This window comes from Pseudopodoces humilis, chromosome 1 (genome assembly GCF_049639895.1).
Source record: "Pseudopodoces humilis isolate 2021_Gansu_Grassland_sample_001 chromosome 1, ASM4963989v1, whole genome shotgun sequence".
NCBI lineage: Eukaryota > Metazoa > Chordata > Aves > Passeriformes > Paridae > Pseudopodoces > Pseudopodoces humilis.
In genome coordinates, this window is record NC_142200.1 from 150,993,803 (window position 1) to 151,019,715 (window position 25,913).

The 25,913-nt window shown below is 57.0% G+C and overlaps 2 protein-coding genes across 3 annotated transcripts in view; one reads left to right on the forward strand and one right to left on the reverse strand.

The window, feature by feature from the left end:
* Window positions 1–1,632: 1,632 nt before the first annotated feature.
* Window positions 1,633–18,469, reverse strand: CCDC12 (coiled-coil domain containing 12). Of its 2 annotated transcripts, none has more exons than XM_014260689.2 (7): window positions 18,322–18,469; window positions 11,878–11,948; window positions 5,936–6,015; window positions 4,628–4,689; window positions 3,690–3,724; window positions 2,501–2,577; window positions 1,633–2,217 (listed from the first exon to the last, which is right to left on the reverse strand). In XM_014260689.2, the coding sequence occupies exons 1-7, from the start codon at window positions 18,466–18,468 to the stop codon at window positions 2,138–2,140; spliced, it is 552 nt and encodes a 183-aa protein (XP_014116164.2). In that variant the 5' UTR covers window position 18,469; the 3' UTR covers window positions 1,633–2,137. The 2 variants fall into 2 exon arrangements, with proteins under 2 accessions (XP_014116164.2, XP_014116163.2); XM_014260688.2 differs by having other exon boundaries at window positions 2,418–2,577.
* A 497-nt stretch (window positions 18,470–18,966) lies between these two features.
* Window positions 18,967–25,913, forward strand: part of NBEAL2 (neurobeachin like 2) — a 30,061-nt gene continuing 23,114 nt past the window's right edge. Inside the window, exons 1-3 of the mRNA XM_088066809.1 lie at window positions 18,967–19,029; window positions 24,216–24,304; window positions 24,953–25,117. Of these exons, the coding sequence (XP_087922935.1) occupies window positions 18,979–19,029; window positions 24,216–24,304; window positions 24,953–25,117 (305 nt within the window). The 5' untranslated portion in view covers window positions 18,967–18,978. The remainder of the gene's footprint in view (window positions 19,030–24,215; window positions 24,305–24,952; window positions 25,118–25,913) is intronic.

Here is a 25,913-nt window from a genome sequence, read left to right on the forward strand (position 1 = left end):
TGATGGATGGATGGATGGATGGATGATGGATGGATGATGGATGGATGATGGATGGATGGATGATGGATGGATGATGGATGGATGGATGGATGGATGGATGATGGATGATGGATGGATGGACGGATGATGGATGGATGGATGGATGGATGATGGATGGATGATGGATGGATGGATGGATGGATGATGGATGATGGATGGATGGACGGATGATGGATGGATGATGGATGATGGATGATGGATGATGGATGGACGGATGATGGATGGACGGATGGATGGATGGATGGATGGATGGATGGATGGATGGATGGATGGATGGATGGATGATGGATGATGGATGGATGATGGATGGATGGATGATGGATGGATGGATGATGGATGGATGGATGATGGATGGATGATGGATGGATGGATGGATGGACGGATGATGGATGGATGGATCCATGGATGGGAATTCCAGCTGGCAGCATCCCAGTCAGGGATGCAGGTCTGGCTTTATCCGGTTTCCAGCTGTTGGGAAGAGCTGGACACAGCAGTGCTGTGCACAGAGATCTGCTGACATCTACAGGGCATTCCAGAAATTCCAAGGAATCAGGGAATTCCAGAACAATTGGGGTTGCAAAGGAACTTAAGGATCATCCCATCCATCCCATTCCATGGGACATCTCCCACTGTCCCAGGCTGCTCCAAGCCCCTCCAACCTGACCTTGGCCACTTCCAGGGATTCCAGAATTCCCTGATGGAATCTTCCCACGGCTTTTCCAGAACTATTTTTCCCCAGGACAAGGGTGGGGGGCACTCGGATGTCTCCCATCCAAGGAAAAACAGGGAAAACCACCAAAAATTCCCTACAGGGAGATGGTTGGGCCCCCAGCCCAGGTGTTTTCCCACCAGAGAATCCAGAGGGAATCCAGAGGGAATCCACAGGTGCATCCCAGCACGGAGCAGGAGAGCCAAGGAGCAGGAAGAAAGCTGGGAATGGAGGAAGAATCCAGGAATTTTCCAGCTGCTCCAGAATGGAGCTCCTGCAGGTGGAAAATCCTGAGGGAGGAGCAGGAAGCAGTGGGAAGCAGCAGATCCCGGCAGAGGGACAAGGATCCATCACCCTGGTAATGATCCAGCGGGAAAAAAAGCAGCAGGATGTGGGAATTAGCGGGAACAGCTCCTCTTATCCCAGCCGGAATCTTGTGTTGGCTCCAGCTGTTTCTCCTCGGGATAAAACCTCTTCGGAATTGAGCCAGAGGATTCTCCCAGAGCCACAAGGAAGTTTTCCAGGGAAAATGTGGGATCAGCTTGGCAGATCCCAGCCGCTCACCTTATCCAGAGGGACAGGGTTGGGATCACCCCAGGAACCTGGAGCACGCAATAACCTGGATCAGCCCATCCCAGGAACTGTGCTCGACCTGCTGTGGCCACCTCCAACTTCATGGATTCAATCCCACCCCAGCTTCCATGGATTCAATCCCACCCCAGCTTCCATGGATTCAATCCCACTCCAACTTCCATGGATTCAATTCCACTCCAACTTCCATGGATTCAATCCCACCCTAGCTTCCATGGATTCAATACCACTCCAAATTTCCATGGACTTCATCCCACTGCTCTTCCCGCTCCTCTGCAGGACAAGGGACAAGGTTTTCCACACAGAACTGTTTTATTAGGAAAAGATCCATTAACCATAAAAAACCCCAAAAGGAGGAGCGGGAAAAGCTCCCGGAGCGTCGGGAAATTCCGGGAGCCGAGCAAATCCCACACGGAACTCAGCCAGATGCGGAGCAGCCAACGATTCCCAAGCCTTCCCATGGGAATTCCAGGGCTGGCCGTGGATATTCCCGAACCCTCAGAACCTCGAGGAGTCTCTGCACAGGAACCAATCCCTGGGAAATGATCCTGATTTTCCAAGGGCTGTTGGAATCTCCCTCCTTTCCCAGCGAGTCTGGATTGATTTTTCCAACCCCAGCCCAGAGTTTTCCCACTTTTTCTTGCTCCAAGGAAGTTCCAGCGAACTGGGGAGGGTCTGTCCAGCTCCCATCAACCCCCCACGATCCCAGGATTGGGGAATTTTGGGAAGAGGGATGAGCGGGGAGGGCCACGGGGCCGGCGCGAGGCAGATCCGGATCCCATTCCCGATGGATTCTCCTCAGTCGGAGTCGCTCCCGTCCTGCTTTGCGGATCCCACGGCCGAGGCCAGCTCCTCCTCCTGCCCCTTCAGGCGCTCTCCTGCCGGGAGAAAAGCCATGGAAAAGGGATGGATCGGGATGGATTGGATCGGGAGCGAGCCGGAAGGACCCCAGAACCCTTCCCTTGGCACAATCCAAGTGTTCCCGGAGCCTCCTTGGGACCAACGGCTTCCCGGATCCGTTTGGGAAGGGATCAAACCCCGCCTGGATCCCTGGAAGTGCCCAAGGATCAAACCCCACCTCCCCGGCCCAGAGCTCCCAGCGCGGATCCCGGGATCCCTCTGGAATGAGCCATCCCCCGTTCCCGCGGCTCCGGAACGCACGGATCAGCTCTGCGATGGCTCGCTGCGTCCTCTTCTCCAGCTTTTCCAGCTTCTTGGACACGTCCCGCTTCAAATCCCTGCGAGGAGAGCGACGAGGTCGGGACAATTCCATGGCCAGGCAGGACCCAGCTTTCCCACCGGGAATTCCTTCTCTTTCCCAAGAGCCACCACTCCAAAACCAGCCCAGGATTTCCAGCTCTGGAAATCCACATCCAGATTTCCAGCTCTGGATTCCTAATCTGGATTTCCAGCTCTGGATTCCCACATCCAGTTTCCCAGATCCAGATTCCCAGATCCAGATTCCCAGATCCAGATTCCCAGATCCAGATTCCCAGATCCAGATTTCCAGCTCTGAATTCCCATATCCAGATTTCCAGCTCTGGAATTCCCACATCCATATTCCAGCTCTGGAATTCCACATCCAGATTTCCACCTCTGGATTCCCAGCTCTACATTCCCAGATCCAGATTCCCATATCCAGATTTCCAGCTCTGAAATTCCCATATCCAGATTTCCAGCTCTGGAATTCCCACATCCAGATTTACAGCTCTGGAATTCCACATCCATATTCCAGGTCTGGAATTCCATATCCAGATTTCCAGGTCTGGATTCCCACATCCAGATTTCCACCTCTGGATTCCCAGCTCTACATTCCCATATCCAGATTCCCAACCCAAATTTCCAGCTCTGGATTCCCACATCCAGATTCCCACATCCAGATTCCCACATCCAGATGCCAGCTCTGGAATTCCATATCCAGATTTCCAGCTCTGGATTCCCATATCCAGATTTCCAGCTCTGGAATTCCACATCCAGATTTCCAGCTCTGGATTCCTAATCTGGATTTCCAGCTCTGGATTCCCACATCCAGATTCCCACATCCAGATTCCAGCTCTGGAATTCCACATCCAGATTTCCAGCCCTCGGTGACGAGCATTCCAAAGAATCAGCTGGAAAAGGGAATTCTGTCTCCCTCCACAGCCAGGTTTTCCAATTCCATGGAATCATGGAATGCTCGGGGTTGGAAGGGTCCTTAAAGCTCAGCTCATCCCGACTTCCCACGGGATTTTCCTGGCATTTCAAACCCTCAGTTTTCTCCTGGATATTCCCAGCATGACATCGAGGTGTTGGAACCCCCCCGGTGATTCCAAGGCCCTTTTCCCGGGAGCGGCATTCCATCGGCACTCACCAGTCGGGTTTCCTGGGAGCCAAATTTGCCAGGTCCTAGGGAAGGAGAGGAGACATCCAGTGAATTCCAAAGGCAACATTCCAGCCTGGGCCTGGCATGGAGCAGCTCCGCATTCCCAATCCACATTCCCAGCTCCGCATTCCCAATCCACATTCCCAGCTCTGGAATTCCACATCCACATTCCCAGCTCCGCATTCCCAATCCACATTCCCAGCTCCGCATTCCCACATCCACATTCCCAGCTCTGGATTCCCAATCCACATTCCCAGCTCTGGATTCCTAATCTGGATTCCCAGCTCTGGATTCCAAATCAGATTCCCAGGTCTGGATTTCCCCACCCAGATTTCCAGCTCTGAATTCCCATATCCAGATTTCCAGCTCTGGAATTCCCACATCCATATTCCAGCTCTGGAATTCCACATCCAGATTTCCAGCTCTGGATTCCCAATCCAGGTTTCCAGCTCTGGAATTCGACATCCAGATTCCCAAATCTGGATTCCTGGCTCCAGATTTCCAGCTCCGGATTCCTAATTTGGATTCCCAGCTCTGGAATTCCATATCCGGATTTCCAGCTCTGGATTCCCTGATCCAGATTTCCACATCTGGGTTCCCAGCTCTGGATTTCCAATCCACATTCCCAGCTCCACATTCCCACATCCACATTCCCAGCTCTGGATTCCCAACCCAGATTTCCAGCTCTGGATTCCCAGATCCAGAGTCCCAGATCTGGATTCCCAGCTCCAAATTTCCAGTTCTGGATTCCCAGATCCAGATTTCCTGCTCTGTAATTCCACATCCAGATTTCCAGCTCTGGATTCCCTGTTCCAGGTTTCCAGCTCTGGAATTCCTCATCCAGGTTTCCAGCTCTGGATTCCCAGATCCAATTCCCTGATCCCAGTTTCCAGCTCTGGATTCCCAGGAATTCCCACTGTACCTACCACCTCATCGATGATGGGCTCCGGCTTGGCCGCTTCCAGCTGCTCCTTCACCGTCTCCTCCACTAGATGGGGGAACAGGATCAGTGTCGGAAAACCGGGAATTCCACCAGGAGCTCCGGGATCAGCTCCCAAGCGCTTCCCTAAAACCCCATTCCCGCAGCTTCACCCAAAACCACGGCGCCTTTGCTTCCAAACCCCGCTGGAGACTCCTAAAAATTCTCTGGGAATGATGGAAATCCCACAAACGGCAGCCGGAAGCCGCCTGGGATCAAGGCCTCTTTTCCCAACTTCTGCAGGGATCAGCTGCTCCAGAGGTCTGGAATTTCGTTCTCCCGGACTCATTTCCGGGCCTGGGATGCTTTGGAGGAGTCCAGCTCCAGCTCAGGCTTCGGGAATATCCGGGATAATGGGAAAAAACTCATGGAAAAAACCGCCCATGGAGGGGCTGCGGCACCAGGGAGCACATCCTGCCCCAGCCCATGGATTTCATGGAATCAAGGACAATTCCAGTTGGAAAAGCCCTCTGGGATTCAATCCAAACATTCCCAGTGGTGCCAAGGCCGTGTCCCCACATCCACGGGGATTTCAATCCCTCCAGGAATGTGGCTCCAGCACCGCAGGACAACCGGAATATTCCCAATATCCAACCTGGTTATTCCCGTTCCCTGGGAGCAGATTCCCGATCCCCCCCCCGGCTCCTGGCAGGGAGTTGTTCCCCCTGAGCTTCCTTTGCTCCAGGAGAACATTCCCGGCTCCCTCAGGAATTCCCCAGCTCCGTTCCCTTCCCCAGACACACTCCAGCCTTTCCGTGTTTTTCCTTTACGTGGAAGTTTTAATCCTACAAAAACACAAGGAAAGGGCAGTGCCGGAATTCCCGGCCATTCCCAGCCCTCCCTTTTAATCCATTTTTCAAGGGATTTATCCCAGGAAAACTCCACATTTCAGGATCCAGGGAAACTCCTTCCCTTCCCCCTCAGGTGATTTATGGAAGTTCCGGGTGAGGAAATTCCAGCCCCAACGCCCTCAGCTCCGGCCCAAGATTCCCTTCCCGATAAATCCAACAAAAAAACAGCCGGAATTTCCGGGAGGCTCCTCCAGGGAGGCTCCTCCGAGCACGAATCCTTGGATTTGGGCCTGGGATTGTTCCCACCCTTCTTGTGCAACGCTGGGTGTGGGGGTGGCAGGATCAGACAATTCCAACCCCTCCAGGCTCCGCGGACACCTCATCCCGATGGATCTCCCACCCTGGGAAGAGCACGGAGCTTCCCAAGCCCTTGTTTCCCTTCCCACATTCCCGGTTTTTCCCACCTGAAGCCGGTTTGGCCGGGGGCAGCTTCCTCTTCTTCAGCTCCTCATCCTCGGGATCGTAATTCCGCAGCTTGATCTCCCTGGGAAAAGCGGGAAGAGCCGTGAGAAAAATCCGGGAAGCACCGGCAGGCACTCAGGAAAAGCGGGAATGTTGGAATCAGGAGCCAGAGGCAGCTGAAATCCTGGAATTGTTGAGGTTGGAAAAGCCTCCGAGATGATCAAATCCGGTGATCCATGGCCCCGAGTGCCGCATCCATGGCTTTGAAATCCCACCGGGAATGGGGATTCCCATTCCCCATTCCATGAGGAATATTCCCAATATTCCAACCAGCTGGCTCTAAAAACTGGGATACTCAGGATGGAAACCCCAGGGAAGATCCAAAATCATGGAAAAAACTCAGGAAAAGACGGGAGGGGAAAAAGGGATTATTTGGGATGCAGGGTGGTTTTCCCAGCATTCCTGGGAATGCCAAAATCAGGGAGCAAATCCCGGTGCTGGAATAAAGGGATGGTGGAGCTGAGGGACCCAAAGGTCACCTGGAGGTTTTTCCATGTTTTCCTCTCCTCCAGGGAAGCTCAAGAGTCTGGATTGAGCCACAATTCCATGAAATTCCCGTTTAATTTGGGCTGTAATTCCTCATTCCAAGGAGGCAGCGGATCCCTGGAACATCCGCAGGAATAACGAGGGAGGTGAAGCTCGGGAACGGCCGAGGACGGGATTCATCGGGATCAAGAGAAGCTCGGGAAGCAGAGGAGCAGGATTTTATGGAAAACACCAAAAATCCAACCTTGGAAGTCACCGGAGCGAGGGTGGAAATTCCAACCTTTCCCGTTGAATCCCATTCCCGCTCTGGCACGGGAACTCCTGGCCAAGGGGCTGAGCCGCTCCACGGGAATCTGGGAATGCCGGGAATTGTCCCAGGATCTCGCTGGGGTCAATGAGGGGAATTCCTTGGGATCAGGGACAGCTCCCACCATCCCAGGCTGCTCCTCAGGTACTTCCAGGGATCCAGGGCCAGCCACGGGAATTCTTCTCTGGGAATTCCATCCCAGCCCTTCCCCATCCTCCCAGCCGGGAATTCCTTCCCAAGAAGGAACTGGGAGGATTTGGGAAGCGCAGAATTCCAGAGGGAAGCGCTGCCAGGGGTGGCCCATTCCCAAATCCAGGTTTCCCTCTGGCCTGGAGTTCCTGGCTGGGAAGCAGAGGGATCCCGGCTTTTTTTGGGATGAGGCCCCTGGCACCGGCACTCCGGGAATGTGCGGAATGCCCGGAGCGTTCCCGATGGAAACCCGGCCCCTCCGAGCTCAGCTGCTGTTCCAGCCCTAAAGGGTTTTATGGAACAAACAATTCCATGGATTTTTCCAAGCCTTGCGGGAGCACCGGGAATGGCTCTGCCGTGAAAAGCTGGAATGGGGATTTCTCCCTTGCTCCTGTCGTTATTTCCAAAAGTCACTTGGAGCTGCTCCGGGAGCGGCTTCCCAATCCCAGTCCCTGAGGATGAGGATTTCACCTCCAGGAACAGCGGGAAAAATGGATGGAGATCATGGAATTATCATGGAAATTATCCGGGAATGGGCCGGGTTGGGTTGGGATCTGTGGGATGATCCCATTCCCACCCCTGCCATGGCATGGAATTCCCGTTATCCCAACCCCATCCAGCCTGGCCTTGGGCACTGCCAGGGATCCAGGGGCAACCACAGCTGCTCTGGGAATTCCATCCCAGCCAGGAATTCCCAATTCCCAATATCCCATCCAACCAGTGGGAGCCATTCCCTGTGTCCTGTCCCTCCATCCCAAATCCCTCTCCAGCTCTCCTGGAGCCCCTTCAGGCCCTGGAAGCGGCTCCGAGCTCTCCCCGGATCCGTCTCTTTTCCCGGTGAACATTCCCGGTTTTCCCGGAGCAGAGGGGCTCCAGCCCTGGAGCAGCTCCGTGGGATCCTCTGGATTCCAGCAGGCGCTGCTGATATTCCCAGATTCCTCACGCAAGGTGCCAAAGGAGGAACAGGCAGATCCAGGAGAATCTTTTTCCCTGGAAAAGCTGCTCCTGCTCCCGGAGCGGCTCCGGAAGGAAGGAATCCCAGAAATTCCCACCTCTCTCCGCACCAATCCTGCCAGGCCGGGAGCTTTTCCAGGCCGTGCTCCCTGCTGGAGCCATCCAGGTGTTCCAGGAGAGCTGGAGAAGATCCCAAATCCATCAGGATTGAGCTTTTCCAGGTGCTGGAAATTGGGAATTCCAAACTCTGGGAATTTCAATATCCACGAGTAAAACCGGGACAAAGCCCACATTCCAAACCCTGGGAATGCCAAACCTCATCTGTGTTTTCCTGCGGCTCCTCTAGGCTGGGATGGATCCAAACCCAAATTCCAGCCTTGAGGTTCAAGTCAAAAGGAGCCCTGGAGGCACCTCGGGAACGCGGGATAACAGCCGGGATAACCGCTGGAATTCCGGGATCCACAATCCCAGCGCGGAGCCAGCCCCAGGGTCGGGAGCAGGAATTCCCATTCCCACGAATTCTCCCGCAGGAAGGGCAGCTGGAAATCCCAAAATTCCGCGCCCAAAACCCCGTTTGGGGGGGGGGGGGGGGGGGGGAGGAATTCCCAGGAAGGATTCCCAGAAAAGGAACCGGAAGGAGGCTCATCCTGATCCCAGGGAAAATCCAGGATCATCCAAAGCCTCTCCAGGAGGATCCAGCCGGGCTCGGGATCACGGGATCGGTTCCATCCTGAGGGAAAATCCCCCAGCTCCAGAGGGAGGAGATCCCAAACCATGGATCAGAACCTTCGGGAATTTTCCCAGCCTGGATCCCAGCGCTCTCAGATTCCAGATGGATTCGATCCCTGTTCTCCTTTTTCCAGCTTGGAGCAAAAAGTGGCAGCTCCGGGCTTTGCCCATTCCCATTCCCGTTCCCATTCCCGTTCCCATTTCCATTCCCGTTCCCATTTCCATTCCCGTTCCCATTCCCGTTCCCGTTCCCATTCCCGTTCCCGTTCCCATTTCCATTCCCATTCCCGTTCCCATTCCCGTTCCCATTCCCGTTCCCATTCCCGTTCCCATTTCCATTCCCGTTCCCATTCCCGTTCCCATTCCCGTTCCCGTTCCCATTCCCGTTCCCGTTCCCATTCCCGTTCCCATTCCCGTTCCCACCCTTCCTCCTCTCCCTGAGCACATTCCCGATGGGAAGGGATCCCTGGGACGCTCCACGTCCGTCCGTGTCCCAGCGGGAGCAGATCCCGGGAATTCCCACTTTTAATCCTGATTAATTTTTTTCCCACTCTTTTCCCTGTCCCAAAGCCCTTCCCTGCCATTCCCAGGCTCCGGGATGAAGGGAATCCCATCCCGGATTCTCCTGGCGAGCCCAACCCCCTCTGGAGCCGAATCCCGAGGGATTTCCAGGCTGGAAACATTTCCTGCCCGGTGACATTCCAGAGGGAGCAATTCCAGAGGGAGATCGGCTTTCCCAACCCCCGCTCCTCCCCCAGAGCAGGAGCCGAAACTTCCAAGGAAAATTCCGTCTCCGAGGGCGGGGCTCGCTGCGGATTCCCTCCGAAAGCTGGAAAATCCCGGATTCTTTTTGTCCCATCCCTCTCCAAGCTTTTCCTTGGATTTCCAGCTCCGCTTTTCCCGGCTCTGAGGAGCTCCGCCGCCACCGGGAGCCGCAATTCCAAGGCTGGGAGCTGCAGGATGGGAATTCCAGGCTCCGGCAGGTCCCAGATTCCCAAATCCAGGGTTTGATCCCGCCGGGAATGAGGCAGAAATCCCAAATCCCAATCCATGGCCTTTTCCCGGGAAAAGCGGGTTCCCGATCCACACCTAAATCCCAGCTTTTCACAGCTCCAGGGAGAATTCCCAGAGTTTGGATCAGGGATTGGAGCTGGAATTCCTGGGAGAAGAGCAGGGAATTTGCAGGAAAATGAGGATGGAAAAATGGGATGGGGAGGACGGAACAAAACGGGAAGTGGCCAAAAAAAATTGGGAGCACGAGCCGGGAAAAAAGTTGGGAAAAGCGGAGCCCAGGGAATCCCGTCCTTCCTGAAGCCAGAAAAGTTGGGAATCTCCAGCCCTGGAAGTGTCCAAGGCCAGGCTGGACAGGAGCGGCCCGGGAATGCGGGAGCTGCTCTCATGGAATGGGATCATCCCGGATTCTTTCCCATCCAAGGAATTCCGGGATTCTATGGAATGCCTTCCCCAAGGAATTTTTCCCAGCTTTCCCGAGGGGATCCCTGGGAAAATGTGGAGAAGGGGTGGGAGAATCCCAGAATTCCAGAAGGGGTTTTCCTTCAATTCCACAATCTCGGGCTGCTCCCGGCACTTCCAGGGCTGGAATCCGATGGAATTTCCCGTTATCCCAAGTGCCTGAGAGGGAATTCCCCAAATCCATCCAGAACCAGTGGGAAAAGCAGGAAGAAATCCTTGGAAAACGACTCCGTGCCCCGGCAGGGAGCTCCAGCTCCTTCTTCCCGGGTTTTTCCCTCTGCAGCCATTCCCGAGAGGGCAGAGCCTGGAATCAGCCGGGAATCCCGGAGAATCCTCGGGATCACGGGGATCCGGGAAGCTCCCGAGGCTGGAATTCCACCCCGGGAAGGGCTGGGATGGAGCTGAAGGAACCGGGAGAGAAAATCCCGGAATTTTGCTCCGCAAAGCCCAGGACCACCACATTCCCTATCCCACGGAATTCCTTCCTCCCGGAAAATCCAGCCCTTGGAGGGAAGGGAGATTCCATCCCCCAGGACTCCTCACTTCCCAAATCCAGGAGGAATTCCCGCAGATTTTTTTCCCTTTTCCCCAATCCAGCGATTCCCTTTTCCATGGGGAGATTCCTGGGAAATGCAGATCCAAGAGGAAATCAAGGGATGGGCTCTTCCAGATCCAATTCCCGCGGGAAAAGTGGCCAAAGGAAGTCATAAATCGGGAATTATCCCGGCAAAATTTGAGATTCAAATTTTTCCATGGAGCAGATTTTGCTGGAATTTGCTTTGGGAAATTCCCTCTGGATCCAAACCAAACAGGCTGAGACGGGAAAGGTGGAAAACCGGGAAAATCCATCGGGAAGTGAAGTTTCCCCCCCCACCAAAGGAGGGAATCCCAAAGAATTCCATGAATTTGAGGAGAAAGCCGGGATGGAATTTCCCTTCTCCACCTGCAACTTCCTTGGATTTTCCAGGAAATCATCCCGAGGCAGGGGAAGGATTTTGGCAGGATCTGCCACCGGATGGAGGAAAACCCATGGAAAAACTCAGTTCCGGGTGCTGCCGAACACCGGGAATGGAAAACCGGGAATGAAATTCTGGGAATTCCCCGGATCCATCCAGCAGCGATTCCCAGGATAACACCAGCCCAAAGCAGGAGGTTTTTTGGGACTCCGAGGATTCCATCGGCTCCGGATCTGTTGGTTATTCGGGAGATTCCCGAGATCCCGCGCTCCACTTTCACCTCTGGCACCGATTCCAAGCACGGAAAATTCCCAGGAAATCTGGTGCTTCCAAATCCCAAAATCTGGGATTTTCTCCACCAGAATTTGCTTTTTCCAAGGAGTCATTCCCAAAAAAAAAAGAGGATTTTCCTCCTTTTTTTTTTTCCCCGGGTTCGTTTTTTCCATGGAGTTTTTTTAGGGATGAATCCGTGGGAATCAGCCGCATTCCAGGTTTTCCACTGAAATTTGTGATCCCAAAAAAAGAAAGCCCTGCTGGGATTTTCCCAGTGGGAAAAACACCTTTGGAATCAGCCAGATCTGGGCTGGGATCGTGCTCCCGTTTTCCAAGGAAAACTCCCACAGGAATCCATGGAAAAATCCCAATCCGTGCAGGAACAGCCAGGAATTCAGGGAATCTCCTGACATTCCTTTGGAAACGCTCCTGGAATTCTTCCTCAGAGGCAGAGAGCCAAGGGAAAATCCTCCAGGGAAAGGTTCCAAGGGAAAAGCGGGAAGGAAGAAGGAATTACCTGTGCTTGACCGGCTCCTCTTCCTCATCTTCCCTGGGAATTTTGGATTCCGGCTCCGCGCTCTCCTTGTTCTGCAGAAAAACCGGGAGAATCCGTCAGATTTCTCCGGAAAAACCAGGAGAGCGAAGAGTCCTCTGGGATTGGGAAATCCTCGGGAATTGTAGGAAGAGAAGGGATAGGAAAGGATTTGGGAATGAGGGATGAGAAGCTGCAAAAATCTGGGAATTCTCCGAACGGGATTCTTTTATTCCCTACTTTATCATTTGGGATGGAAAATGGGGAAAACGAAGAAGGAATTCCGGCTCTGGGAAAAGCTTGGAGCAAAATTCCCTCAGGATAGGGAAAGAGGCTCCGTTGGCAGCGGCAGATCCCAGGAAAAGCGGTGGAATTCCCGCTTCCGTTCACTTTCCGGAGCTGGGAATGAGCGGCCACGGAATTCCGGAATCCTGGAACTTCCCAAAAAAAAAAAAAAAAAAAGAAAAGCAGGAGCAGCTCTGCATTTCCCAGGGATGGACACGGCCGGCTCCGCTTATCCCGACTTTTATTTCCCTGGAAAATTGGGAATAAGGAGATTTGAGCCCTCTCCATTCCCAGAGCTGAATTCCCAACTTTTCCTACAGGCACCAAAGGCTTGGATTGGGAAGGACGATCCCATTCCACGGGCAGGGAATTCCCACCACCCCAAGCTGCCCTCGGACACTTCCAGGGATCCATGGAATTCCTCGGGAATTCCACACCACCTCCCTCCGGCCATTCCCTGGCTCCCATCCCGACTCCGGGATCCCGGCATTATCCCGGATTCCGAGCCCCGGGAATGTTTTCATTCCCTGGATTCCTCCTCTCCCAAGCTCCGTTCCACATTCCGGGTTAAATCAACATTCCCGGAATGTTCTGCTCCTGCTCTGAGGAGAAGGGAAATATTCCCGCTTTTCCGAGGGAAAACTGACAGTGACCATTCCCTAAAATCCCAATTCCATTCCCTGCTCTAAGTCCATTAAAACTTTGAGGGAAGGGAAGGGAAGGGAAGGGAAGGGAAGGGAAGGGAAGGGAAGGGAAGGGAAGGGAAGGGAAGGGAAGGGAAGGGAAGGGAAGGGAAGGGAAGGGAAGGGAAGGGAAGGGAAGGGAAGGGAAGGGAAGGGAAGGGAAGGGAAGGGAAGGGAAGGGAAGGGAAGGGAAGGGAAGGGAAGGGAAGGGAAGGGAAGGGAAGGGAAGGGAAGGGAAGGGAAGGGAAGGGAAGGGAAGGGAAGGGAAGGGAAGGGAAGGGAAGGGAATTTCCCAGGCAGCAGGGATGGGCTCAGCTCCACTTATCCCGAGTTTTATTCCGACAGATCGGGCAGGAGGAGATGGTGGCGCTCCTGAATTCCCACGGCTGAATTCCCGTTTCCTGAGCCCGTGGGCACAGAAGGCCTGGATTGGGAGGGATCCTAAGGATCATCCCATGCCATGGCAGGGAATTCCCGCTGTCCCAGGCTGCTCCAGCCTGGCCTTGGGCACTGCCAGGGATCCAGGGGCAGCTCTGGGAATTCCAGATATCCAAATATCCCAAAAAATCAGGATCCCAAATATCCCAAAGAACTCAGGATCCTCCCATCCAGGAATTCCCAATTCCCAACATCCCATCCATCCATCGGGAGCCATTCCCTGTGTTCTGTCCCTCCATCCCTGATCCCAAATCCCTCTCTAGCTCTCCTGGAGCCCCATCAGGCCCCGGAAGTGGCTCCAAGCTCTCCTTGGATTCGTCTCTTTTCCAGGTGGACATTCCCGGTTTTCCCGGAGCAGAGGGGCTCCAGCCCTGGAGCAGCTCCATGGGATCCTCTGGATTCACTTCCTTCCTGCCCTGAGCATCCCTGGATCCCTGGGATCCCAATCCATCCCAATCCCATCTCCAAATCAACATTCCCGGGCTGGAATTGTTGGGAAGAACCTCCAGGAACATTTCCCGAGGTGAAACATTCCCGGCGCTCCGGCCCTTTCCAACTTCCCGAAAAAAGCCTGGAAAGGAACGGATCCTTTGGAGCCTCCCGGCTGGAAAAACTTCCCCAGGCTCCGTTTCCACAGCAACGCTTTTCCCAAGGCGCCGGCAAAACAAATCCCAGCGGGAAAAAAAAAAATCCGGGAATAGCGAGGACGAGGCAAAGCTCGGGATCACCCGGGCCTTCGGGAAAGCCAGGAAAGGGCGGAAAAGCAGGAAAATCCTGCGGGAAGGAGCCGCTCCCGCTCCGGCCTCCGTGGAGGAGCGAGGATGTGGCTCTGGAGCGAATCCAGGCGGGAACAAAAGGTTAAGATGAAGCCAAAGGGATTTTTCCGGCTGGAGGAACGAGGCAGGGAACGCTCCAGAGCCGTGGGAGACTTTTCCTTCCCACAAAAACATGGGAAGGATCCGGCTTTTCGTGGATTTGGGGATAAAAAAGCAGGAGAAGGAGCTGTGGCAAGTTCTTGGATGAGGATTTTGGGGATGGAAGAGGGAACACGAGCCTGGAATTCCCCCAGCGATCCCAGCTGGATTTGGTGGGAGAGATCCTTTGGGAATGTCAGCAGCAGCCACATGGATCTTAAAAGGAGAGGAATTCCCAAAGAATTTTCCCAGGAAATTCCCTCGGAGCGGAACTTTGAGCCATCAAATCCCGGATTTTCACAGCACGGGGAAAAGGGGAAAAGCTGGAAATCCGGGATGTGCCCAATGGGAAATCCCAAATCTTGTCCCAAATGATGGGAAAAGTCCCTCATTCCCCACGTTCCATGGGAAGAAAGGAAAAGCGGGAATCCCAAACCAGGAATTCCTGAACTCCCAGCTTTTCACTTCCATTCTCTGGATAATCCTGGAAAATATTCCCACAAAAAGCTTTCCCACAGCTCAACCTCCGCTGGATTCCCTCGGGAATCCCAGCCCTGCCCACAGCGGAGCCTCCTGGAGCAGTTTCCCGTTTTTTCCATGGAATTTCCCAGCAGGAATCTCCTCAATCCATGGATTTCTTCCCCTCTCCCGCTCCTTTTTTCATCTGAAGGATTTTCCTCGTGGGAATCTGATCCGGAAATTCTGGGAGCAGACGGAAGAAATTCCCTTTTTTTCCTGTTTTTGGTGCCTCCAGCTCCAAGAGAATCCCAAAAAAACCCTGGATTTTTCCACAGGCAGGACACAATCCAGGAACATTCCCGTTGTTTTCAGCGGGAATAACCCAAAATTCCATCCCTGAGCCACCGGAGTGACGGGAAAACTCCAGGAAAAGCAGAATTCCTGAACAGAAGGGATGAGAAAAACTGGGAAAATTGGGACATTTCCGGGAGATTTTCCTTCTTTCAGCTTCTCCCGGATTTTTAGGAAGTCCTGGATTTCCAAGGAATTTTTTGCCAGTGAAAATCCACTGTCCTTGGAATGTTTCCCGGAGATCTGAAGCTCGGGATCGTTTGCATTCCCTGGATTTCTGGGAAACGACTGGAATGGAACCGACCGGGAATAAAGGGAAGGGATAAAAATTGGGAAAAGCCTTTCACAGCTCCTAAAAAAAGCAGGAAAAGCTTCCCAAGGATCTTGAGCTGCTCCAGGAAAACTGCTGGAATTTTCACCATCCTCCGGGAATATCCAGCCTTTATTCCCTTTAAAACCCGGAATTCCGGGTTTGCTTTGCTTCCCGATGGATTTCAGGCCTGGAATGTTCTGGATTCCCCATCCATGGAATTGGATGAGCCTTAAGGCCCCTTCCCAAAAGAAATCCGGGATTTTGGGATTCTCCTCGCTTTCCTAAGGCGGGAATTTCCATCCAAACCTTTTCCACATCACAACAAAATTCCCAAATTTCTCTCCTGAGGGTTGGGAGCTCTCCCGGAATCCTCCAGCAGGAAAAGTCTCCCTCTGTATCCAAGCTTTTTTTCCAGGAGCTCCAGTGTCCATCCTCCATCCCTCTGGAATGACACTGGATCCACCCAATTGGAAAAATTTCTTTCCAGCCTTTTTTTTATTCCCATACTTTTATTCCCACCTTTCTTTTCCTGCCTTTTTTCCCGCCTTGTTTTTCCTTTTCCACCCTTTTTTTTCACACTTTTTATTTCCTTTTCCACCCTTTTTTTCCTGCCTTTTTTTCCTTTTCCCGCCCTTTTTTTCCCGCCTTTTTTTCCTTTTCCCACCCTTTTTTTCCCACCTTTTTTTCATTTTCCACCCTTTTTTTCCCCACCTTTTTTTCCTTTTCCCACCCTTTTTTTCCCACCTTTTTTTTCCTTTTCCACCCTTTTTTTCCCACCTTTTTTTCCTTTTCCCACCCTTTTTTTTCCCACCTTTCTTTCCTTTTCCCACCCTTTTTTCCTTTTCCCACCTTTTTTTCCCCGCTTTTTTTCCCTTCTCCCACCTTTTTTTTCCCACCTTTTTTCTTTTCCCAGCCTTTATTTTCCCCTTTTTTCTCTTTCCCGCCCTCTTTTTCCTTTTTTTCCTTTCCCGCCCTTTTTTCCCACCTTCTTTTCCTTTCCCACCTTTTTCCCTTTCCCACCCTTTTTTTTCCCGCCTTTTTTCCCTTTTCCCGCCTTTTCTCTTCCCGCTCTCAGCTTTCCATCCCTGGAAAAGCGGGAATTCTCCATTCCAAACCGAAGAGCCACTCAGAATTCCCAGGAACAGGATGACCCCGAAGGTCCTTCCCAACAAAGCGTTCCATGGAATAAACCGGGAATTCCCAACGGGAATCCCCATCCCAAAGAGGCTCCGGGTCACTCCTCGTTTCCACAGATCCCATCCCAAAGCTCCGGCAAAAAGGGCGAATCCGGCCGGAATTCTGGGAGGCGAAAGGAGCCCGGGATGGAATTTGGGATCCAAAGGAGTTTTGAATCCTTTTTGAATGGATGAAAATTCCGGGAAAATCTCCGTGTCCGTCGCCGTGGAGATGGAGGAGCGGCGGGAAAATCCGATCCCAGTGATTTTTTATGGAATTAACCCTCCCCTGGAAAAATCCCGGCGGGAAAGAGCCAGGTTGGATTCCAGGAGAAGGAAAACGGTGGAATTGTGATTTTTCCAAAGTTTTGTCTCCACCAGTGACGGGAAAGGAATTCCGGAATCCTGGAATTCTTGAGGTTGGAAAAGGCTGGGAGATGGAGTCCAAGCGTTCCCAAGGGATCCGCAGGGATTCCAATCCCTCCCGGAATGGGAATTGCCTTGGGAGCGGAATCCCGAATATTCCAGAGGCTGCGTGTGGAGGGGGAGGGGCTGGAGAGCGCCAAATCCTCCGGCCCACCTTATCCCAAAGAACTCGGGATCCCAAAGAACTCAGGATCCCAAATATCCCAAAAGAACTCAGGATCCCAATTATCCCAAAAAAACGGGGTCCCAAATATTCCAAAGAACCCGGGAATCCCAAATATCCCAAAGAACTTGAGATCCCAAATTACCCCAAAAATCTTGGGATCCCAAAGAATTCAGGATCCCAAATATCCCAAAGAACACGGGATCCGAAATATCCCAAGAAATAGGGATCCCTAAGAACTCGGGATCCCAAATATCCCAAAAACTCGGGATCCCAAAGAAATCAGGATCCCAAATATCCCAAAGAACTCGGGAATCCCAAATTATCCCAAAAATCTTGGGATCCAAAAGAACTCAGGATCCCAAATATCCCAAAAACTCAGGATCCCAAATATCCCAAAGAACTCAGGAATCCCAAATATCCCAAAAATTTTGGGATCCCAAAGAATTCAGGATCCCAAATATCCCAAAGAACTTGGGATCTCAAAGAACTCGGGATCCCAACTATCCCAAAAACCTCAGGATCTCAAATTTCCCAAAGAACTCCGGATCCATGTGGGATGTTCGGATTCTCCTCCAACACCTCCAAATCCATTCCAGACCCTCTGGGATCCCAAAATCCTCATTCCAAACTCTCTGCATCCCAAATATCCCCAGACCCACCCCAAACTCTCTGTGCCCCACCCCATTCCCAGCTCTGGTCCCGATCCTCTGCATCCCAAATATCCCAAAGAATTCGGGATCCCCGTGGGATCCTCTGGTACCCCCAGCCCCATCCCAGCCCCTCTGGGATCCCAAAATCCAGTCCCAAATATCCCAAAAAAACTTGGGATCCACCTGGAGCCCTCTGGTACCCCCAGCCCCCTCTGGGATCCCAAAATCCCATCCCAAATATCCCAAAAAAACCTCGGGATCTGCCTGGAGCCCTCTGGTACCCCCAGCCCCCTCTGGGACCCCCAAAATCCTCAAAACCCATCCCAAATATCCCAAAAAAACCCCTCGGGATCCGCCTGAAACCCTCTGCCTCCCTCCCAACTCCTCAGGGACCCCAAATCCCATCCCAAATATCCCAAAAAAACTCGGGATCCGCCTGGAAGCTTCTGCCCGCCCCAGCCCCCTCAGGCCTCTCTCCAGGCCCGTTCCAGGCCCCTCCCGCCGCCTCGGCCCCACCGCGGCCCCTCCGAGCGCCTCCCCCGCGTTCGCCGCGCCCTGCCCGGCCCGACCTGCAGCGTTCGCTGCCTCAGGGCCCGGAGCCGCTCCCGCCGCTTCAGCGCCTCCTCCTCCAACCGCCCCAGGACCAACCCCGCCGCCTCCTCCGTTCCTTCCGTGCCGCCACCGGACGCCGCCATCTTGTAGGCCTCTTCCCTCATGCCGTACAGCGCGCGGTGCGCATGCGCGCTAGGCAGAGCGTGCCGAGCGCCGAGCGTACGGATGGGAGCAATCGATTTGTTGGCGGGGGGTGGGGTTGGGAAAGGGGAAGGTAAAAAAAAAAAAAATCGCCCTTAAATATTTGGGAATGGTTTAAAAGGAGAATAAAAAGGGAATGAAGGAGGAATTGTCGTGTTTCGTTTTGTTGGGGGTGTCTCCTAATGGGAGCGAGGCTTAGCTGCGCTAATTGGTGTTAATTATTTGGGGGGGGGGGGCTTTGTAAATAAATTTATATTTTTTGGGAAGCCGGGAATGCGGGAATGGAACGTGAAATCAGCCGGGGATGGGGATGGAGATGGGGAAATGGGGAAGGGGCGTTTTCCCCGCCCCAGCAGGTGGAGGGGAGACCCCGCCCCGACACCTGGGGGAGGTTCCAGGGCCGGGCTCGGGGATGGGGGGGGGTTCGGGGGGGGCGGAGCCGCCGCTGGTTCCCAGCCGGGCCGGCCCCGGGCATGGCTCACCGGAAGCGCCTCTGCGAGCTCAGGATGCTCTACTTCGCCAAGGTGAGCCGGGCACCCCTCCCCGGGCACCCCGCACCCCCTCCCGCCACGGGGGCTCCCCCTTCCCCACCCCGCTGTTTGCAATTCCCGCCTCCCCCCCATCCCCTCCTGTCCCCCATTGTCGCATTCCCCCCGGTCCCCACCTCCCTCCCCCCGCCCGGGCTGCGCTGTCACATCCCGAGGGTCCCCGAGGGTCCCCAAACCCCCCCCCGCGCTGGGTCCGTGCCTCCCCCCCCCACCCCCGTTTGTCACCGTGTGTCACCCCCTCCCCTCCCCCCGCACGCCGTTGTCACCTGCGGGGTGTCCCCAAACCCCGGCGACACCCGGGACCCCCCACTGAGGACACCGCATCCCGCGGGGACCCCCCCCGCCCGCCCCGCCCCGAGGGAATCTGGGGTCCCCCCGCCCCTCTCAGCCCTCCCCGAAGGGGTTTGGGGGGTCCCCTCAAGCCCCCCGGGAGGGTTTTGGGGGCTCCGCGTGTCCCCTCGGCTGCCGGCGCCACCGCCCGGCGACAGGTGCGCGGTGACATTGGAACGGCGACAGGGTGGGGACAGCGGCGCCGCGGGGGGGGCTTTGGGGACCCTCCGCCGAGTCCTGGGGGATGTCCCCAAGAGGGTCCCTGGGTGGGGACAGCCCCCCCTCCCTCCCCAGGTCACCCCAAAAGTCCCCGCGCGCTTCGTTTTGTCCTTAATTCCCCCCGGGAGGGGGTGGGGCGCGTCCTGGAGGGGAGGTGGCACCCCAGTGTCACCCCCGGGCCGTGTCACCCCCGGGCCGTGTCACCCCCGGGTTGGGGGGACCCGGTGGATTTTGGGGTGAAATGCTCCCCGCAAAGGCCGCCGGGAGGGTTGGGGACATCCGCGGGGTCTGTCACCTCAGCTGGCCCTGCCAGTGTCACCTCGGCACCCCAAAACAAGGTGAGGGGACGCGGCCAGGGGGGGCTCGGGCAGGGCCACGTGCTGGGACATCGGGGGGTGACGTGGGGACAGGAGCCACTGCACTGAGGTGACCGTGGTGGGACAGGGACAAGTGCCAGAGCACCGAGGTGACCGTGGTGACATGGGGACAGGTGCCACTCCATCAGGGTGGCTGTGGCTGTGTGGGGACAGGAGCCACTGCACTGAGGTGGCTGTGGTGACATGGGGACAGGTGCCACATTGTCAGGGTGACTGTGGTGGCATGGGGACAGGTGCCACAGCACTGAGGTGACCATGGTGGGACAGGGACAGGAACAGGTGCCACATTGTCAGGGTGACTGTGGTGACATGGGGACAGTACCACTCCATCGGGGTGGCTGCAGCTGTGGGGACAGGTGCTACACCACTGAGGTGATCGTGGTGACATGGGGACAAGTGCCACACCACTGAGGTGACCGTGGTGGTACAGGGACAGGTGTCACATTGTCAGGGTGACCGTGGTGGTACAGGGACAAGTGCCACAGCACCGAGGTAACCGTGGTGACATGGGGACAGGTGCCACTTCATCGGGGTGGTTGTGGCTGTGTGGGGACAGGTGCCACATTGTCAGGGTGACCGTGGTGACATGAGGACAGGTGCCACCACACTGAGGTGACCGTGGTGGTACAGGGACAGGTGCCACAGCGCCGAGGTGACCGTGGCCATGTGGGGACAGGTGCCACATTATCATGGTGCCATGAGGGGACAGGTGCCCAGAGTCACAGGGACACAGGTGCCACTCCTCAGGGTGGCCGTGCCACCTCTGAGGCGCCAGGGGCACGGCCAGAGCCCAGTGTCACCTCCCCGGCAGCGGAACCCGGTGGCCTTTGCCACAGCGATGTCCCCAAGGACAAGCAGGACACGGCTGGGGGTACGTGGCCCAGGTGATGACAGTGTCCCCTCGGTGGCAGTGTCTCCTCGGTGGCAGTGTCCCCTCGGTGGCAGTGTCCCTGTCGGTGGCCCGGGAATGGCCGCCTCGTCTCCGGTGGCTTTCCGGCCGGACAGGGCCGCTGACACCGGCACTGCCGGGACACGGCTGTCCGCAGGGGTGGTGGCGCTGCCAGGGGACACGGCTGTCCGCAGGGGTGGTGGCGCTGCCAGGGGACACGGCTGTCCCCAGGGGTGGTGGCACTGCCAGGGGACACGGCTGTCCGCAGGGGTGGTGGCACTGCCAGGGGACACGGCTGTCCCCCGAAGGACATGGCTATCCCCAGAGGTGGCCGCGCTGTCCCCACCCCCCGAAGGGGCGGCGGGACCGTGACCCCAGCGCCAGCACCCGCGGGGTCACTCGGTGTCACCCGCGGCGCTCGGTGCGGGGGTGACATCCCGCCGCCTTTGTCCCTGCCACCTTTTGTAGGCTCCCCAAAAATTCCCGGCTCGAATTCCCGGTTTGGCATTCCCGGTTTGGCATTCCCGGCTCCAATTCCCGGTTCGGCATTCCCGGCTCGGCGTTCCCGGCGCTCCCAGGCGGCTCCGCGCCGGCCGAGCTCAGGAGCCGCCGGACCGGTTCTGCCAGCCGGGAACCGGCTGCGACAGCGCCGCGGGCTGGCACCGCCACTGCCACCGGTACTGCCACCGGTACCGGTACCGCCACTGCCACCGGTACCGCCACTGTCACTGCCACCGGTACCGGTACCGGCACTGCCGCTGCCACCACCGGTACTGCCACTGCCACCACCAATACCGGCACTGCCACTGGTACCGGTACTGGTACCGCCACTGCCACCGGTCCCGGCACTGCCACAGCCACCGGTAGCGGCATTGCCACCAGTACCGGCACTGCCACTGCCACCGGTACCAGTACCGGTAGTGCCACCGCCACCACCGGTACCGGCACTGCCACCACCGGCTCCGGTACCGGCACTGCCACCACCGGCTCCGGTACCGGCACTGCCAGCGGCTCCATCAGGGACCGAGGCCTCGGGAGGGCACAAGGGGAACTTGGGGACAGCCGCTCCGGGAATTCCGGGCCCCTTGGTCGGGATGCGGCTCCGGGTGGGAACACCGGGAATTTTGGGATACCGGCTCCGGGAAGGCTGACCGGGAATATCGGGGTGCAGCTCCAGGTGGGAGCACCGGGAATTTCGGGTGCTGAGGAGCAGCAATGAGCGCTCCGGAGCTGCCACGGCGGGATTTGGGGTTGGATTTTTCGGGAATACCGGGATAAACCAACCCAGCTCCTTGTGGCCACCACTGCCAGCTTGGGGACATCCCGGAGCTGCCCCGTGGGGACAGGGGTGGAGAGCACCGGTGGCACCGCGGTGTCCCCAAACGGAGCCAGTGTCCCCAAGCGGTGCCAGTGTCCCCCAATGGAGCCAGTGTCCCCAAGCAGTGCCCACGTCCCCAAGAGGTGCCAGTGTCCCCACACAGTGCCGGTGCCCCCAGTTGGTGACGGGGTCCCCAAAGAGAGCCGGTGTCCCCAAAAGGAGCCGGTGTCCCCAGTTGGTGCTGGTGTCCCCACACGGTACTACAGTGTCCCACACGGTGCCAATGCCCCACACGGTGCCGGTGCCCCACACGGTACCGGTGTCCCCACACGGTACCAGTGCCCCACACGGTACCGGTGTCCCCAGGCACTCCCGGTGCCCCACACGGTACCGGTGCCCCACACGGTACCGGTGCCCCACACCAGCCCGCAGCGGGGCAGGAAGCGCCCGTGGGGCCGCGGGTGACTCGACATTTCCTGCGCTCCGGGGCTGTTTTGGTGGCTTTGCACAAGCGACAGCGGTGACAAAACGGGGGGGCCCCCCCGAACCCCCCCCCGAACCCCCCCGCCCGTTCCCGCCCCGCCGCTGCCGCGGGGCCATGGAGGGCCACGGCCACCCCCGGGGACAGGTACCGGCCTCGGGGACACCGGGACGCTCCCGGGGAGCTCGGGGTGCAGCGGGAGGTCCGGGGGGGCGGATTTTGGGGTCCCCTCCGCGTTGTGGCGGTGCCTGGGGGAGCCGTGGGAGCTCGGGATCCCGGGAAAAGGGGGGGCTGGTCCCCGTGGGAATGGGGGGACGGTCCCTGCCGAGGGGGGACACCCCGGGGTGCTGCGCTGGGGACTTGGGGGGCGGGGGGATCGGGGGGACCCACACGGGGGTCCTGGGGGATCGGGGGGGATCGGGGTGACCCACAGCGGGGTTCTGGGGGATCGGGGTGACCCACACAGGGGTCCTGGGGGATCGGGGGACCCCGGGGTGCTGCAGCGGGGTGTGGGGGTCCCCAAGGTGGCACACTGGGGTGCACAGGGACCTGGGTGACCCCAAATTGATGTATTGGGGTGTCCAGGGATGTGGGTGACCCTAAGGTGCCATATTGGGGTTCCCAGGGACTGGGGTGACCCCAAGGTGCCCCACTGGGGGGGTCAGGGACTGGGGTGACCGTTGGGGTTCCCAGGGCTCTGTGTGACCCCAAGGTCCCCTATTGGGGTGGTTGGGGACTGGGATGACCCCAAGGTGCCCCATTGGGGTGCTCAGGGCTGTGGGTGACCCCAAGGTCCCCTATTGGGGTGCCCAGGGTGACCCCAAGGTGCCCCACTGGGGGGTTGGGGGCTGGGGTCACCTTTGGGGTGCCCAGGGCTGTGGGTGACACCAAGGTCCTCTAATGGGGTGCTCAGGGTAACCCCAAGGTCCCCTATTGGGGTGCCCAGGACAGGGACACCCGAAGGTGCCACCTCGGGGTGCCCAGGGCAGGCCGTGCCCAGCCCAGGTGAGTCCCCACTGTCCCCGCCAGGCCCTGATTGGCTGCAGGGACTGGTGCTCTGAGAGCTGATTGGCTGGAGAGTCCCACAGCTCGTGCTGTGCTGGGCTCCGATTGGTCAGAGGATGCACAGGTTGTGCGGTTCTGCACTGTGATTGGTCAGCGCGTCACAGGTAGCGCTGTGCTGGGTTCTGATTGGTCAGCGAGTCACAGTGCTGTTCTGCTCTGTGATTGGTCAGAGGCTCCACAGGTTGTGCAGTTCTGCTCTCTGATTGGTCGGAGGCTTCACAGGTTGTGCAGTTCTGCTCTCTGATTGGTCGGAGGCTTCACAGGTTGTGCAGTTCTGCTCTGTGATTGGTCAGAGGCTTCACAGGTTATGCAGTTCTGCTCTGTGATTGGTCAGAGGCTTTGAAGGTTGTGCGGTTCTGCTCTGTGATTGGTCAGAGGCTTCACAGGTTGCGTTGTGCTGGGCTGTGATTGGCCGGTCCCTGCGGGCGGGGGCCACGGAGGGCCATGATTGGCTGCTGGCCCCAGCCCCGCCCTCCCTTGCAGAAGGACCTGTCCTACCTGCAGCAGTGGCTGGAGGCTTTCGTCAGCAGCTTCGAGAGGGTCATCGCCCTGCCCTCGCTGCAGCCCCGCAGGTGCGACCCCAAAACCCCCTGAGGGACCCAAAACATCCCAGAGTGACCCCAAAATCCCCCTGAGGGACCCCAAAACCCCCTGAGGGACCCAAAACATCCCAGAGTGACCCCAAAATCCCCCTGAGGGACCCCAAACAGCCCTGAGGGACCCCAAACAGCCCTGAGGGACCCAAAACCCCCTGAGGGACCCAAAACAGCCCTGAGGGACCCCAATCACCTCTGAGTGACCCCAAACATCCCAGAGTGACCCCAAAACCCCTCTGAGGGACTCAAAACCCTCCTGAGGGACCCCAACCACCCCTGAGGGACCCAAAACAGCCCTGAGGGACCCAAAACAGCCCTGAGGGACCCCAAAATCCCCCTGAGGGACCCAAAACAGCCCTGAGGGACCCCAGACATCCCGGAGTGACCCCAAAACCCCCCTGAGGGACCCCAAACATCCCTGAGGGACCCCAAACCCCCTTGAGTGACCCCAATCACCTCTGAGAAACCCCAAACCCCCTTGAGTGACCCCAGACCCCCCTGAGGGGCCCCGGAGCCGCATGCGGCGCCTCATCCGCTCCCCGCGGTCGGAACCCCCGGGCGCGGTGGGCGGGGAGGGCTCCGGGGGGCTCCAGGGGTCCCATCCCGCACCCCGATCCCGCCCAGGCCGGAGGATCCGGGCTCGGAGATCCCAGCGCTGCCGCGGGAGGTGCTGCAGGTGCTGAGCCAGCGGCTGGGACACAGCGTGTCCGCGGGGACGCGCGACGGCGAGTGCGGCGCGGGGCTGGGCCAGGCCCTGCTGCTCCTCAAGTTCTTCATCATCATCTGCAGGTGCGGCCCCACAAACCCGCCGAGCCTCCGGCTCCACAGAGCCCAGCTCCGACCAGTTGGTCCCAGTTAGTCCCAGTTGGTCCCAGTTGGGCCCAGTTTAGTCCAGTTGGTCCCAGTTGGTCCCAGTTGGTCCCAGTTGGTCCCAGTTAGTCCCAGTTGGTCCCAGTTGGGCCCAGTTTAGTCCAGCTGAGCCCAGTTGGTCCCAGTTAGTCCCAGTTGGTCCCAGTTTGGTCCATTTGGTTCCAGTTTGGTCCAGTTGGTCCCAGTTGGTCCCAGTTGGTTCCAGTTTGGTCCAGTTGGTCCCAGTTAGTCCCAGTTAGTCCCGGTTGGTCCCAGTTTGGTCCAGTTGGTCCCAGTTGGTCCCAGTTTAGTCCAGTTGGTCCCAGTTGGTCCCAGTTTAGTCCAGTTAGTTCCAGTTAGTCCCAGTTGGTCCCAGTTGGTCCCAATGTGGCCCAGTTGGTTCCAGTTTGGTCCAGTTCGTCCCAGTTTGTCCCAGTTCATCCCAGTTAGTCCCAGTTGAGCCCAGTTTGGTCCAGTTGGTCCCAGCTGGTCCCAGTTTGGTCCCAGTTCATCCCAGTTAGTCCCAGCTGGTCCCAGTTGGTCCCAGTTTAGTCCAGTTGGTCCCAGCTGGTCCCAGTTTAGTCCAGTTAGTCCCAGTTAGTCCCAGTTGGTCCCAGTTGGTCCCAGTTGGTCCCAGTTGGTCCCAGTTAGTTCCAGTTGGTCCCAGTTTGGTCCAGTTGGTCCCAGTTGGTCCCAGTTTAGTCCAGTTAGTCCCAGTTGGTCCCAGTTGGTCCCA